The sequence below is a fragment of the Tachysurus vachellii genome, chromosome 11 (assembly GCF_030014155.1).
Source record: "Tachysurus vachellii isolate PV-2020 chromosome 11, HZAU_Pvac_v1, whole genome shotgun sequence".
NCBI classification, from domain to species: domain Eukaryota; kingdom Metazoa; phylum Chordata; class Actinopteri; order Siluriformes; family Bagridae; genus Tachysurus; species Tachysurus vachellii.
Genome location: NC_083470.1, coordinates 13,519,838 through 13,535,653, shown reverse-complemented (window position 1 = coordinate 13,535,653; position 15,816 = coordinate 13,519,838). Strand labels below are relative to the sequence as shown.

Genomic DNA, 15,816 nt, shown 5'->3' with positions numbered 1-15,816 from the left:
GGTAACTGTACTCTAGAAAGAGTCCTAATGGTTCCAAACCTCTTCTATTTCACAAACGTTCTGCCCACTCTGTCTGTATCCCATAAATTCAGAGCTTTAGAAATGTTTTATACACTGTGCCCAGATTCATGTTTGTATACAATTTGTTTGTGGAAGTCTACAGCAATTTCCTTGGACTGTGGTTTGGTGTCTGGTTGGACATGCACTCTAAATTGTGGATCTGTGTACACACAAGTGTGCCTTTCTAGGGAATCTAGTCACCTCCTACAGATGCCTCAAGATTATCAAAATCTACCTGAGCCAAGAATTTTAGGATTTGGTTAATTAGAGCTCAGGTTTGTAATTGTAATACATTTGCAAAATGCTAAATGCTAATAAAATACTTTTCTGGAAGTCAACTATGTATTGAATTGTGTGTCGTTCATTCAGGGTAAGACATTAAAAACAACAACAACAAAAAAAGGATTGAATTGAAACTGATGGTCTTTGTTGTTTTTCCCCTCCTTTTAGAGCACTGAGCCCAGCCCTGCCAGCAGCCTTCACTCTTTACCCATAAGCCCTTGCAGCGAGAAGTCTCCAGCTTTCAAGGTAATTGCCATCATTATGAAATATATTTGGGGAATTTCTTAAGCCTTTCAGTCTGTAAAGTTTGTATACACATTTTTCTAGTAATTAAAAAAAACTATCAGTGTTTGTTTTTCGCAGTTTGTTAATATAAACCTTATCTTAAAAGAGATGCCAGCATTTCTGAACTGCAATAATGAGAATGAATTTATTTTCCTTTTGTGTTTTTCCAACAAAATGCTCTCTTTCCTTCAATTCAACTTCGGTATAGAAGGGAGCTCAATCTGAATTATTTTCCTCAACCATCAAAAAAAAAAAATGTTGAACTATGTTGATGAGATTATTTTATTATGTTGGGTAATCCTTTGGAGCTGGGCCATGGCTGTCACAAGAGAAAGGTTTATACTTTTGCCTGTGGAGTTTTTTATGGGGAGGGAAGCGGATTTTGTTTCTCATCAGGATTTTTTTCAAATCGGAAATCCCGTCGAGCTGAGCAAAGTTGGAAACGAGGTCTCTCTCTGTCCTCCTTCCTGACCTACATGGAGCACATGCAGGAGCAGCAGTCACACCAATGGGCCATGTGATGTCGCAGCTTGTCCGTAGCCTGCAAGAGGAAAGCTTATAATAGGATGCCATGAATTCTCACACTGTGTTCAGATGACAGGAGAAGGGTGGGACTAGTCCTGCCTTGTTCTAGAAAACATAAAACTTCCTCATATTTAAAAATAAAACCCACAATCCCACCTGAAACAGAACCATGTCACTTTTTGTCCTACTTTGAGCAGAACTTTGTGTATCAAATATTTGTTATCTCTGTGTCTTTCATAACTGGAGCCTGAGGAAAGTGCTCTCGTGTGGTTACACCGAGAAATCTGCAAAGAATAAGGAGTTATGCTTCTTGAAATTATTACCCGATTATTGTTTGTGTGGCTCCTATCGCAGTCATTAAGCTCTGTTGAGCACTAACATTAAAACTAACAGATGCAGTGAATAAATGTAGGGGTTGTTGTGCTGGAAGGAGGAAAAATGGGCAAGTCTATGGATGTTTGAAAAGGACCACTGTGTGATGGCTAGATGTCTGGTTCAGAGCATCTCCAAAACATCAGGTCTTGTGAAGTGTTTCCAGTATGCATGACAGCCAGGTCATGGGCACTCAAGCCTCACGGAAGGATAGTCAGATCCGATCTAACAGAAGAGCTATTGTAGCACAAATTTGTCTACGAACGAAAGGTGTCAGAACACACAGTGGCATGGCCACAGACTGGTCAGAATTGCCATACTGACCCCTGTGCACTGCTGAAAGGGCCTACAATGGGCAAGTGGGCATGGTGCAGATCCCACAGCACACCTTAAGAGGTCTTGTAGAGTCCATGCCTTGACGGGTCAGAGCTGTTTAGGTGGCAGCACTGGGGGCCTACACAATATTAGGCACCTAGTTTAATGTTAAGTGTATCATTGTATATTCATGGTGCAACAGGCAGAACCTGGCTTAAGTGTTTTTATTCTCAGCAAATGGGATTTAAGTAAATAATACAAAGTTCCAATTTCAGGCTGCTGAGTTCGATTTATTGTTTTAGCTCTTATGAGACTGTATCTCTTAATGATGCAGAGGCACAAGTGATGGCTGACTGAGTCTCCCATACAGTGTCAAACACTGGAAAATTTATTTATGACATTTTTCCTTCGCCCCAAATCCACACATAGTCTCTATACTGAAATAAAGAAAATAAGGTCAAATGAGTGGACAACCTTTTTATCATGTAAATGTTGTTGTTCCATCCTGTTAATATAATTCAATAATGAGCCTGAAATGCTTCAGTGGCAACATGGCTTTGTGCTCAGACACTGCAGACAGTCATTTCAAAATGTAGTGTCCTACATTAATTAAACATCTAGAACAATATTTTTGCTAATCAGGGTAGGTCTAGAATGAGTTGCAATAAAGGGCATTGTAATTATGTTAGAAATTAATTGCATGGCAATTAATATAGAGGCTTTATTGTTGCAAAGTGGGTAGTAGTTGACTACCGAGAGAGAATTGGCCAAAGCTAAGGGAGAGAACTTGGGGGGTAAAAAGAAGGAGAGTACATTATGAAACTCCATTTCAATGACAGAGTAATTTTGTCAGCTCACCTCAGCTTACCTGTTTTTTTTTTCCCCAATAGAATCTTAACATACTTTATGATGGACAAAAACAATCTATTTCAATAAATGTAAAGCCAGCAACACGATGCTGTTCTGACATTAATGTCATTGTGACTGCTGTATCAGCAGCAATGTTATTGTAACTTTCATTAAAATAGAATTGCAAAGAAGATTTTTGTCTACATTAAAGAGCCAGCCCAGAGAATCAACTTGTTTTTAAACAATTCATAACTACGAAGCATAAAGTAACCAAAGTCATAGACTAGATTTACATAATAACACAGTAAATGTAAGAAGGATTTATTTTTTTCATTTATTACTGCAACACCATACTGTATTTATAATTTATTTGTAATTTTTACCCTTATTGGTTACTTGTTTTTCGGCTGTCTGTACATCTACATGCTCTCATTAAAAAAGTATGTTTAAAATGATGGGAAATACAAATTATGCAGAACACAGCAGATCACTGAAGTATGGTAATTGGGTCTAAATGAAAAGATTGTCTCTCTTTACGACGGCGATACGGCAGAGAGAGTTTAAGTTTCAGTGATGTTCAGACTAACTTTTGAACAGGTGTTTTGCCTTATTTTGGATTTAGCCTATATCGCTAACTTTATTCTCCTAAATTCTGCATGCTTATTAACTAATCAATCTAATGAAAGTATTGTCTAATTAGAGAGCAGAAATCTCAGGTATATAAACTTGGATCCATGTAAAGAATTATTGTTTGGTTTAAACAAGTGTGAGTGATGTTAGGAAATCTGCATATATTTCTGACAGTTTTGCTGCCATAGATTTTTTTTTAATGGCAAAACTTATTAGTTAAAAAATATTTTTAAGCACACATTGTCACACCCATGGCTAAGGCAGTGACTAGCAGTATACCTATATACACTATTATACACCTGTATACAAATTAATATACATATTAATATGGTGATGATTAAAAAGAAAACATTTAGATTCTTAGCCTAATTAATTATAATATTATTATTGTTAATAAAATGGAATGGTCAATATTATGAATGAAAGAATATATTTTTTATTAATAAGTTTTTAATAATGCATGTTCTCCCCGTGCCTCGAGGGTTTCCTCCGGGTACTCCGGTTTCCTCCCCCGGTCCAAAGACATGCATGGTAGGTTGATTGGCATCTCTGGAAAATTGTCCCTAGTGTGTGATTGCGTGAGTGAATGAGAGTGTGTGTGTGCCCTGCGATGGGTTGGCACTCCGTCCAGGGTGTATCCTGCCTTGATGCCCAATGACGCCTGAGATAGGCACAGGCTCCCCGTGACCCGAGGTAGTTCGTATAAGCGGTAGAAGATGAATGAATGAATGAAGTTGTTTTTCATTTGTCATAGTTGAGTAGCAGTAGATTTTGTGTGTGTGTGTGTGTTTCTATTTATGGACCTTGAAGGGATGAACTTTCAATATACTTCTGTATTTGTGTTTTCTGTAACAGTAAAGTGTTCTCATTTGTTGAGCCTGACCCTTTCGCACTGCTGAAGTGTCTAACTAGGCCAACTAAACTGAAAAAACTACTCAAGTGGAGCTTTACAGCATGCTGCCAAAGACTGTGCACAGCGTCTTGTTATGCTAAAGGCATTCGTCTGTTTGTCTATGTACTTCTGCGAATATGTGTGTCAATGTAACTGTGGCCAAATTGCTCTCTGGAGGTCCACCATGCCTCTGCAAAGATAAAATGCCTCTTGGTGAATCTGGGATCTATAATTATCGCATAATTAAATGTTCCCACAAGCCTGGATTTGGATGTGACCTTTTTTATGCGCTGGAAGTGTGTGGTTTTACTTCACTAGTTCACTAATTTGAAATTTGGTATCAAGATGAAGGATATTTATTTTTTCCTTTTTTAGCTACATCAGAGGTAAACTGACTCTTGAGATCCTTGTTTCCATAAGGGAGCATTTCCAGAAATAGCTGTGATATTGAAGCACATAATCTTTTTAACTGAGCTGTTATGACCTTCATACTACATAACAGGATTCCATTAAACCCCTGACTAGCTGTACGTTTACACCTTGATTAATAGGCATTTAGTATAAGGTTTTAGGATGGGTTGGAACAGCCAAATTTTGGATGCTTTTTGACCTTTATTGAACATTAATTTCCTTTACAGTTAAAACTTCAAGCATATTCCATACACCACTGTGCCATATACACTCAGACTAAACTGCGGTGAAGGCTATTGGCTAAAGCCAGCAATTTAACATGCAATAAATACACATGAAATGCAATAAATACACATGAAATATCACATAAAATGAACAGAGGATTATTTGCAGTATTTTCTAGCAACTGTGTTCAAGTAGAATGGGAAATCCCAGTTGGGAGTGGTTTTGTTTGTTTGTTTGTTTGTTTTTGGGTGCCACCAATGTGTGAACAGCACTGGTCAGTAGAGACTATATGGCCAAACATTTGTGGACACCTACCCATCAATGTGGGTGTTCCCTAAACTTTTACAAATTTGAAGCTCACAACTGTATTGGATGTGTTTGGATTTTGTTTCATTACAGTTTTCTTCAATGGAACTAAGATGCGCAAACATGTTCCACCCTGTGCACAAAGCTTATAAAGTCAATGAAGACATGACTTGCCAAGATTTATGTGGATCTTACTGCACATCCCCACTGCACACCTTTAGGATGAACTGGACTGCTGAGTGTGTGCCAGTCTTTTTAACTCAGCATCGGTGCCTAATCTTGCTAATGCTTCTGTGACAGAATGGATAAATCCTTATGTCATGTTTTGGGAAATCGAAATATTACTTGTTAAAATGTGAAGCATTTAATCTGCAAACATTGTACAATTTTGAAATGAAATCATGTCGGTAGTGAAGCAGAATAATTTTTGCGTGTCCCTCTGCCTCAATTTAGCCTGTGGCTGTGCTTCGCAAAACTATGGAAGGAGCACTTCAATTTTCTTTTAGGGATTTGTGGACAATAATTCCATCTTTAAACGCTCATTTTTTCCACTTTTTATATTTTCCCAATATACAACCTCAGACCTATTATAGGCTTTCATTGCACCATCATTAGTCTGATTATCCAAACATTACGCTCATAAATGTGCAAGACTTTCATGTTACCTTACTGTATTTCCCCAGCGTGACTAATCTCTTTAAATTAAACCCTGTCTGGAAAGCAGCTTCGGTTTATCTAGGGCTTTTTATTACCAGTACGTTAGTTGCCAAATCTATGCTGTATTTGGATGTGAATGAAGGAGTTTAGAGCTTTCAGTGGTCTAAATACTAAAGCTGAAGGTTCCTCCATACACATATAATGGATGTTGACCAGACTTGCTGGAAATGGTGAGCAAGTTCACATCAGACAGAACTTTAGTGTAAAAGCTGCACTTCCGCTACACTTTCTCTTCTCTCACTTGAAAAGCTGGTTCCCAACCAGAAAAGATGGCCTGAATAAAGTAGCCCTTTTTAAAGAGCGTGTGCGTGTGTGTGTGTGTGTAGGATCCAGGGCGAGATGAGAGCCACTCCCTGCAGCAGCAGCTGAAAGAGAGAGATGAGTTGATCCTGCTTCTACAGACTGAGCTGGTGAGATAAGTCTAACCCTCATACACATCACCTCCATTTTCCAAATCAAGACGCCTATAGTCTTCTCACAGGCAACCAAGATTAACATGCTACAGCTTCATGCTTGCTTTACTTAATTCCTTTTTGTTGGCACTACATAATTAGGTGGGACTAAGGCTATAAATAATGGACGACATGAATGTCTAGCTGGTGTCTGTTTCTCTTTCACTGATAAGTTATGCAGATGCTTGAGAGCACTTCAGTTCGCACTGGAAATATTTTGTCACTTGCCCTCTCACTGCATTGTAAACCAGGCACCATGTGCTCACTACTACTCACTATGGCAAAGACACTGTTCTGTGTCTTAACCGCAAGAGGGTAGATGCTGAAAGGAGAAATATGACAGCTCCTTCTCAAATTTATGGTCTAGTGGTGTGAAGGAGAACTGAAAAGACATGCTAGCATAAGAAAGGGGGCTTGAATAAACTCTAGAGGGCAGTCAAGAGGCTATAAATGCAAGAGGACAAATGAAGAATAATACTTCAGCCATAATGTGAAAGGCCGTCATAATGGTTTTCTACCAGCTAAATTGATATTTGTCAGATTGATTTGTGGAGGTGATTGAAAAGAACTCTTAAAAGCATATCAAATTTTAAATGCCATTGTTCTGTCCTATTGATGGGGTAAAGTGAAGGATGGTTGGTTGAATCTCAGTGCAGAATCATTATTACTCTGTCATTGTATTATTGCCATTAGATTGATTACTTACTTATGCATCGCAAGCTAGAATATTTATTTGTTTATGTGCGGGTTTTCTATAACTTTTGTACAGTTATTATGCTAATGTCATGCTGTTATATTCATAGCAAGTTTTTGGTCAAAGAACTTGGTCTAGACAGTGGGGGGCTCAAACTATAGAGTTTTCATGTAGTTAATTTTTCTGCCCAGACACTATATTCAGAAGACTCTTATGCTTTATTGATGCATTTCTAAATTTTCTGTCATGAAAAGGTCACCTTCTCTTTTCTTATGCAAACAAGTGTCTGTAGAAAATAAGTACTGTGGCTTTTATGTTTGCACATCTCAAACATACACAATCCAATCTCTCCAATCCCTCAAGACAATACACCACTGAGTTTATTTAAAAGTCTCTTGGCTGCACAAGCCTATGCTTCAATGGTTTTCACCATTTTCTTTGTCTGATCATATTTATTCGAGATGTACTGTACATGCCTGAGTACTGTGATCAGTAAGTCGGAATATCAGTTGGAATATTGCTGCATTGTGAAGAAAATAAGTCAGTGTTTTTAGGTCATATGATGAACACACCATGTTCAAACTTATCTTATCACGTTGTTTAAGGCCATTATGTTTTCTGCACCACAATGATTACTTTTAGCTTGTATATCGTGTGTGTGTGTGTGTGTGTGTGTGTGTGTATATATATATATATATATATATATATATATATATATATATATATATATATATATATATATATATATATATAATGTTTTTCATGTGTCTAGAAGATTTGACATTAAGCCTTTTAATATTTCCAAATGTAAACAAGTAATTTTGCTCACACATAGAACAGAACTGGATTATATCTGCTAATGGAATATGCTATTGTAATTTTTTATTATATGTGTTGTGCATGTGTTATAGGAAGCTGCCCGTTCTGCTCAGAGACCCCTGTGCCAAAAAACTGACAAAACAACACAGACGGATCCTCCAGCCCCAGAGGTGAGTACCCATTACTCGACCATAATAGAACTCTTAATGGCTCCTTTAAAGTCTTGGCTTCATTGAACACTGTCAGTTTTTTTTTTTTTTTTTTTAAATAATTGAATTCAGGTCTGCTTGCCCTGTTATTTATTTACTTATTTATTTATTTATATTTGGCCATGGTTGGAGAAAAAGCAATAATACTGTAATCCAGGCAGCGCATGTTCAGGTTCAGATAGTGCTGCCGGATTCAACACTTTCTCAGCAGAAAGCTTCAAGCCATTTAAATCATAAAGCTCTGATGCAGCGTTTTCTTGGATGTTCTTTGGGTAAAGCAGTTTTGCGAAGTTGTCATGCAGCATTCTGTGTAATACAAAGCTGTATAATTTACAGATATTAAGATCTTATTAAGATAAATTCTTTACAAGTTGCCTACATCCATTGAGAGTCAAAGTAAGAACTTCAGAATGCTGAAACTTGGTGTAGAACCGTAATGTAGGTCCTAGGACCTCAGTGTTTGACCTCAGCGTATCAGCTGTGTTCAACCTCCATGTGTAACCTGGAAACAGTTTCAAAAGGTGGAGTTTCCGTATCTCTAGTTTAGAAAACATGAAGTGTATTATCACTGGCAGTAAGTTCTTCAAGTTTTCCTCTTTCTTCTCTTGGTATTCATCACACATTTCACCTCCAGCACTGTAATGCGGAGTGAAAAGGACCCGCAATATTATCATGGGTTGGTTTTTTTGGGGGCTCTACTTCCCTCATTCAGATTCACTTTTAGACATGCTCCAGTGGAGACGACTGTCAGCCCCTGCCCCTTTCCCCCGAATATTTCCAGCCTCTCTAGACGTCCTAAGCATTGTATTATAGATAATGTGCTTCTCTGATGTGAATTCTAATGATGTTTCTATAATTGGTTTACAAGCCACACTGTTAACACAACCTAAATGGCTCACCAAGTCATCAGGCTTTTATCAGGCTCTTACATCGTCTATAAAAGAACCAGAGAAAGATGAAATATTCTAAGGAGCTCACTGTTATGCAATAGATAAACAGCATTTTTGAAAAATATCTGTGAGCTAACACTTTTTTTTTCCACTGCAATGTCAAGAAGGAATGTGGAAGTAGAGTGGGTGGATAAAAATGTGGATCATCTTCTGCTTGTCTCATATGAACCAGAGGTGGAATCCAAGAGCAAAAACTAACCACACAAGACCCTCACGCAACCTATCTGCTATACACAACCTCATCACTTCTGATGCTTAGCAAGAGAGGAGTTGCACTTCCGCACACCACTCTATGTAGACTGCACTGCTATATAGGTTACTTCATTGAGGACACGCAGACATCAGAAAGTGTGTCTACAAGTAGGTCAGCTATTTCTAAGGCTGCTTTGACTTGAGGAGGTCATCACTATTTTTCCTCTTTATCCGTAGTTCTCTATTTTTTATCTGGAGCACCCCGCCTCTCACTTACTGAGCTAATTAGCTAAAGCGGGAACGAAGCAAGGGTTTCATGTCCTAACTTAAGCCACACAGCAGCAATGGACAGGAATGGACAAGCCACATTTGTAGGCATCAGCCATACTCGTATTGAGCAGCCACAGCAAAGTATTCTCAATGTGTCAAAGAGCACTGGCCAGATGGCCAAGCTCCAGACCGAGCCATTTATGCCAGCTTGTCTTTTCCATCTTGTCCACAGTTGTCCTGCAGATCAATATGATCTTCCGTGTCACTTGTGAAGCATGACACAGTTCTTCACAAGATTTCCTCTTAGACGATCACGAATTGTCTTTCTTTTCATGTCATGATGTTAAAACTGACATGTTGAGGAATTCTATTGTATCTGTCCATAACTGTTAAAGGGATATCAGGATAACATTGTTCATTTAGATACCTGGTCCATACAGTCTATTCATGAGCACTATGCTGAGTGGAATGATGTCTGGTGGTGATGATCTATCCAGCGCACATGCAGCAGTTTAGCTCACCCACTCACATTGACATGATTAGCAAAGCTTTTAATGTTATTTAAGTGACAGATCTCAGATAAAGCCCCCTGACTTCCAAATGCCCCCACATGCACAAACACTCTCACAACTTCTATCTAAGCAGCATGAGCAATATGCATGTTTTTTTTTACCCTGAATGAACGTTGGGGCTTGCAAAGTTAAAAGCAAATGTGATTCACTGGTTTATATCTTACTCATCAAATCATTCAGTGAGCCCTCATAACCAGTGGAGGGTGACATTGTAATCATCAAGAACATCAAGAACACTCCTATCAGGATATGAACTTTATTCGGAACACCTGTACACCTAGTCATTTCTGCAATTACCGAACCAGCCAATCATGTGGCAGCAGTACAGTGTAAAAATCATGCATCTGCAGGTCAGGAGCTTTTGGTAATGTTCGCATCAAACATAAGAATGGGGGAAAATGGGATCTTGGTGATTTTGGCCATGCCATGATTGTTTGTTCCAGACAGGCTTGAAGCTCCTGAGATTTTAATGAACAACAGTCTCTAGGGTTTGCAAAAAACAGAGAAAAGCAAAGAAAAAGTGTGACACTTATGTGGAAACAAGGTCAGAGGAAAATTCCAGATTGTCCAGATTGGTTCAAGCCAACAAGAAGGATGCAGTAAATAATGAGTTTTTAAAAGTGGTGAGCAGTAATCATCTCCGAACAAACAAAACATCAAACCTTGAGGTGGATAAGTTACAACAGCAGATCACTACATTGGGTCTCACTTCTATCGGCCATGAATCTGAGGCTACAATTGGCCTAGACTTGCTGACACTGGGCCGTTTGAGATTAGAAAAAAAAAATCCTTTGTTTTTTCCCCTAGTCTTAAGCTGTCCTGTTTGGGTGATTCTCTTCTGCTGTTGTAGCACAGCCAAGTGAAGGTGATGTCTGTGTTCTGAGATGCTTTTTTGCTATTCTGCAGTTGGGATTATTTAAGTTACTATATTCTTCCTGTTGTTTTGAACCAATCTGGCAGTTTTCCTATGACCTCTCAGAGATTCCACCATCAGAACTGTTGCTCACTTGATGTTTTTTTCACAGCATTGTGTGAAAACCTAAGAGAATGTAGTAAGGGAACCCAGGAGATCAGCAAGTTATGAAATACTCAAGACTCCTGTTTGGTGGCAACTACACCACTGTTATCACTGAAATCACATTTTTTTATGTGTTGTGATATTTCATGTGAACAACTGAAACTCTTAATTGATATCTGCTTCATTGTATACTTGTATCGCTGCTACAGTATGCCACTCGATCATTTCATGAATGTGTTAATCATAGGACTTCCTTGCACTTGTCTTCCATCTATGTATCCATTCTTAAAGACGTTATAACAAAACCAGACCTTTAATTTTAAGCGATTAATAGATGTTAAAAATAGTGTCATTCGTTTTGGTATACAAACCCACCAAAACTTGCACAAACAATGTAGAATGGATTCCTTTTAAATGAACCAATATTTAGCTAACATTTAATTAGAGTTAGTGATTTTTGTCTTAACTCTTACTAAACATCAGGAAATTGCTCTGTCCTATTCTTCCTTAAAGTCAGTGCGAGAGTACAATATATTTTCATCAAGTGGAAATACATAATCGATCATGCTAAGATGTTTAGTAAACATAAATTATAAACTCTACCTGCTGCTTCAATTCTTCTCTGCTTGGGGTCATTTTTTTTCAGTTTGGCTTAAGCCTGTGGACCTCTGTTTAATAAGGATAAACACTAAAGAGCCCCATCAGTTCTCACTCCACGACAAAGATAAGTTTTTTTTTAACGGATTACTTAAAAATTTCACATACCTTCCCCCCAAGCCATAAATCTTATTTCGAGAAGTGACAGCTCATTAAACGTTTGAATATTTATCCCATATGAAACGCCCCCTCCAGCCAAAATGAATTGTTCTGATTATGGCCTCGACAGTTCAATCTATACTAGCTGGAGGTGGTGGGAGGAAATCGATCGATGATCATCTTTGTTGCTTCAAGAAACCTGTTGATGGAATAGTAGTGGACATGTTCAGCAATGCCACGTTTAAGACCTTTTGTCCATCCTCCAGAGAAACTTTTCGTCATGTTTTGTTTTGACCTACCTCACTCGCGCTTAAGTTTTTTACAGGTCTTCCATACCCCCCAACCCCCACCCCCACACAATTGTTTTTTGCAATTCAATAGTGAAGCCAAGGCTTACCAAAGCTTTTGAACAGCACTCACAGAGATTATTATTGAAGCAGCGTTTAAGCACAAAAAGCTTTACCCTATATAAAAAAGACATGTATACAGAATTTCAATTCATTGTCTCAGCATATAGGAGCTTTTGTCCTATCTCTGCCAGCACCATTTATGAGACATTCACAGATGATTGGGTGATTTTGCAGGTCACCTAGCAGCTCTAAAATCACAATTTTTTTATGATTTCATGCATCAGTCTGGTGCAGAATGGTCTAGACAGACACCTATGTTAGTGGCACCTGTGGGACATGTGGAACAGTGAATTATTATTGCCCTGAAGAGCAAATCATTTTGTTTGTTGTTTGACTATATTGTGAAGTAATAGACATGTAAAATAACATTGGAAAAAAAATGTGATTTTGTGAAATAGTAGAAGTTTATATACCACCTTTTTATATACTAAGGGTTGCTTTACCCAGCATGTACCATAGAGTAACTTAAAAATGAAAGAGAACGCAGAAAAAGAAGGCTGATATTGTGTAAAGAGAAATGTTTTCAGCCGAGATTTGAAAGAAGTAATAGAAGTGCAGTCACAGCTCGATTAGGGTAAGCCATGGCAATGCATGACCTTCTGCCCACTGATGAAAGCCTGGTGTGGGAAACTGCAGTCTGCTGCCAGAGGACGAGACCAAACGAGATGGGATGTAAAAGAAAGATAGGCAGGAGCAAGAGTTTAAAGGGCTTTAGAAGAGCTAAAATGTAGATTGTATTGAATACTGGAAAGATAACTGTAATCAGCGTAATTGACACAGCATTGGCGTAATATGAGCTGATCATATGGTGTTGTAATACTTAAGCAGTTGAATGTTAAATGTATTGTTTTAGCTGATATATCAATAAGCCAGTGCATTACAATAAGAGCCAATAAACATCATAAATATTTAAGAATGGACAGATTTTATGTGATGCTCGAATGAAAGTCCAGAACACTACCAAAAGAGTGTCCTGAATCACATTCTTATGCACTGTTCTATGCCAGTGTGTAGTACAAATAGTGTGAGTGGTTTGTTCACACTGAAAATTGCAACATGATGGAGGGTACTTGAAGTACCAGATGATGTACTTATTTGGCCGAATAAATTCAACATGGAACGTCGGACACGTCATGCACTCAACACTTGCAGCTTTGTTTTGCTTATGTAGTGGAAGAGGGGTGGGGTTTACCAGGTGCTGATCCTGGGTGAGAAAAAAAAAATCTAAGATAGCTGACAACACTGCAGCTAAATATGCATCTCACAAATGTTTTTTAAATTAGACCCATTGTGATTTCTTTTTCAATATTAAAAAAAATATTTTCTTCTAAAGATAGCAGTGCTGCATTATGTGCATTTGACCTCATTAGCCATCAGTTGGGGAACTAGTTTGTATTTCTGGTTAGTAAAAAAAAAACTGATTTGAGACAATACTGCTCTTCGATTATTCATACAGTCGACTTTGGAGTACATAGCACATAGTGTAAGTGCAGAAAGCAGCACACACTAAAGATTCCATACAGCCTGTGCAGATTTAAGACTGGGAGATTTGACACTGGGGTTTACAAGCAATATTTCTGTTTTGTTTTTGTTTAATCTAAGAGAAGTTTTATTCATCCACAGTTTTCAGTCATAAATGCATGTATACCTTTGTTACTGAAATGAAAGTTCGAACACAGGGTTGAGGTATGTGGTGCAATTTGCATTTACATGTCATCAGCAGAATACTGAAAGCTTGTAACTTGTCTAGGGAACATGTATTGTATGATGAAAAGGAAGGGACTGAGAACCGAGCCTTGAGGCAGCACTTGATTGACAGGCGAGGTAGATGATTTATGTTTTCCTAAGGTAATGAACTGTGTTTGGTTGAAAAGCTGTTTACAGTACAAAAAGCCAGAGAGAGATCAAGACAAAGAAGAATGTGCAGTGGACCAGCATTAGCAGACAGTAGGAGCACATTTTCCATCACTCACAATTGGCAAGAGCAGTTGTGTCAAGGCCAGGTTTCTTCAGGACAGGTGTAACAACAGCCCTACACATATCGATCAAACGGCAGGGGTCGAGAGGCTAGACAAGCAAGCTTTAAGATTAAAGGTAGGAACAGCATCAGATTCACAGACTGAAGAGCTGGATTTAGTACAAAATTTCTGAGACTGAGAAGGAATCAACAGCAAAGCAATTGCTGAACAAATTACCATGACGGTGGGGGGAAGCGGAGGGAAAATGTTAGTGGATATTACTAAATTTATCTTAAAAAAAATCTGGAGAAGCTTGTCAAGTGGTCAGCAGTACAGTGGGTATAAAAGCACTTGTAGTTCTACAGAACAGTAGTTATAAAGGGACTGTTAATGGTCAGAAGTTGTTATCTAGACATTCAGCTGTCATAACCTATGATTATGAGCAGCACAAGCAACCTGTAATTAAATATATACACGGAATATAAAGTTAAGGCCAGTTTTATATACATTTGTATGCCAGTTGCCTCATAGCTTAGGAGTCAATCATGGTGAAAGAGTGTGTAACTAGAACAAAGCCTGATCTTTAATTGGACATGATTATTGACTGTGTTGGAAATTCTATTATTATAATGTGAAACCACAGTGACTTAGAGGTTGAGCATGTTGGCCTCACACCTCAGGGTTCTGATTACTACATTGCACTGTGAACACAGAGTTCTCCTTATGCTTAGGGATTTCTTCTAGGTACTCTGTTTTCCTTCCCCAGTCCAAAAACATGCATTGTAGGCTGACTTGTAGTAGTGTGTGAATGGGTGTGAGTATACAGTATTACTATACTGAATATCAGTATTAAAAAAGAATCACTTCACTTCAACTCTGTTTCTTTCTTTCTTTCTTTCTTTCTTTCTTTCTTTCTTGGACGTTATAAACTGCAGTAAGTAAATACAACTGGATAAAAAAAAAAAATAAAAAATGTGTCCGTCTTCATTTTAGGCGGCAAAGCAAAAAAATTGTGATTATTCTGAAGGGCGGTCATTCTTTCTATACCCACTGTACAGTATGTACGATTGTGCCCTGCAGTGGTCTGGCTCCCCATCAAGGCTGTCCACTGCCTTGTGGTCTTTGGGATAAACTCCAGGTTCCTACAACCCTGTGTAGAATAAACAGTACAAAAAAATTGATTGAGGTTAAAGTACAGCTACATTCAATGAGGTGGTGATCAGGAGCTGAGTGTCTGTCTTGAGTCCAAAGATTATATCAATATTTATGCTGTGAAAGTTCCAAGTACTTAAGCTTTTTTTCTGAAAGTGCCTTTCAGCTTATGCAAATTAGCTGTGTGTTACTTCCTGCCTCGGAGGTTGTCAGTTTTGTCTGGAGAACAGGTGTCTTCCGAAAACATCTACAACTCCTCACTTAAACATAAAAACTTGCCTTTAAGCCCCAAAACATAGATGGACCAAAAAAAAAATGTTGTTTAGTGGTGTTTTTTTTTCTCTCAGATTGAATACGTAAAAGTAATTTCAAATTGCAGTTTAAAATTTTTTAATATTGAGTATTAAGAAGCTATTAAACAAATAATTGAGAAACTATTAAACAGAATGAATATCTACTAATCTAGTAATGGTTGTTAATTTTTTGTAGCTTATA

General features: G+C 38.0%; 1 protein-coding gene across 3 annotated transcripts in view; it reads left to right on the top strand.

Annotated features, from left to right (window-relative positions):
* Positions 1-15,816, top strand: part of ccser1 (coiled-coil serine-rich protein 1) — a 78,167-nt gene that overhangs the window by 38,788 nt on the left and 23,563 nt on the right. For all 3 annotated transcript variants that reach the window (XM_060880868.1, XM_060880869.1, XM_060880870.1), the window contains exons 7-9: positions 511-588; positions 6,196-6,279; positions 7,927-8,004. In XM_060880868.1, the coding sequence (XP_060736851.1) occupies positions 511-588; positions 6,196-6,279; positions 7,927-8,004 (240 nt within the window). The remainder of the gene's footprint in view (positions 1-510; positions 589-6,195; positions 6,280-7,926; positions 8,005-15,816) is intronic.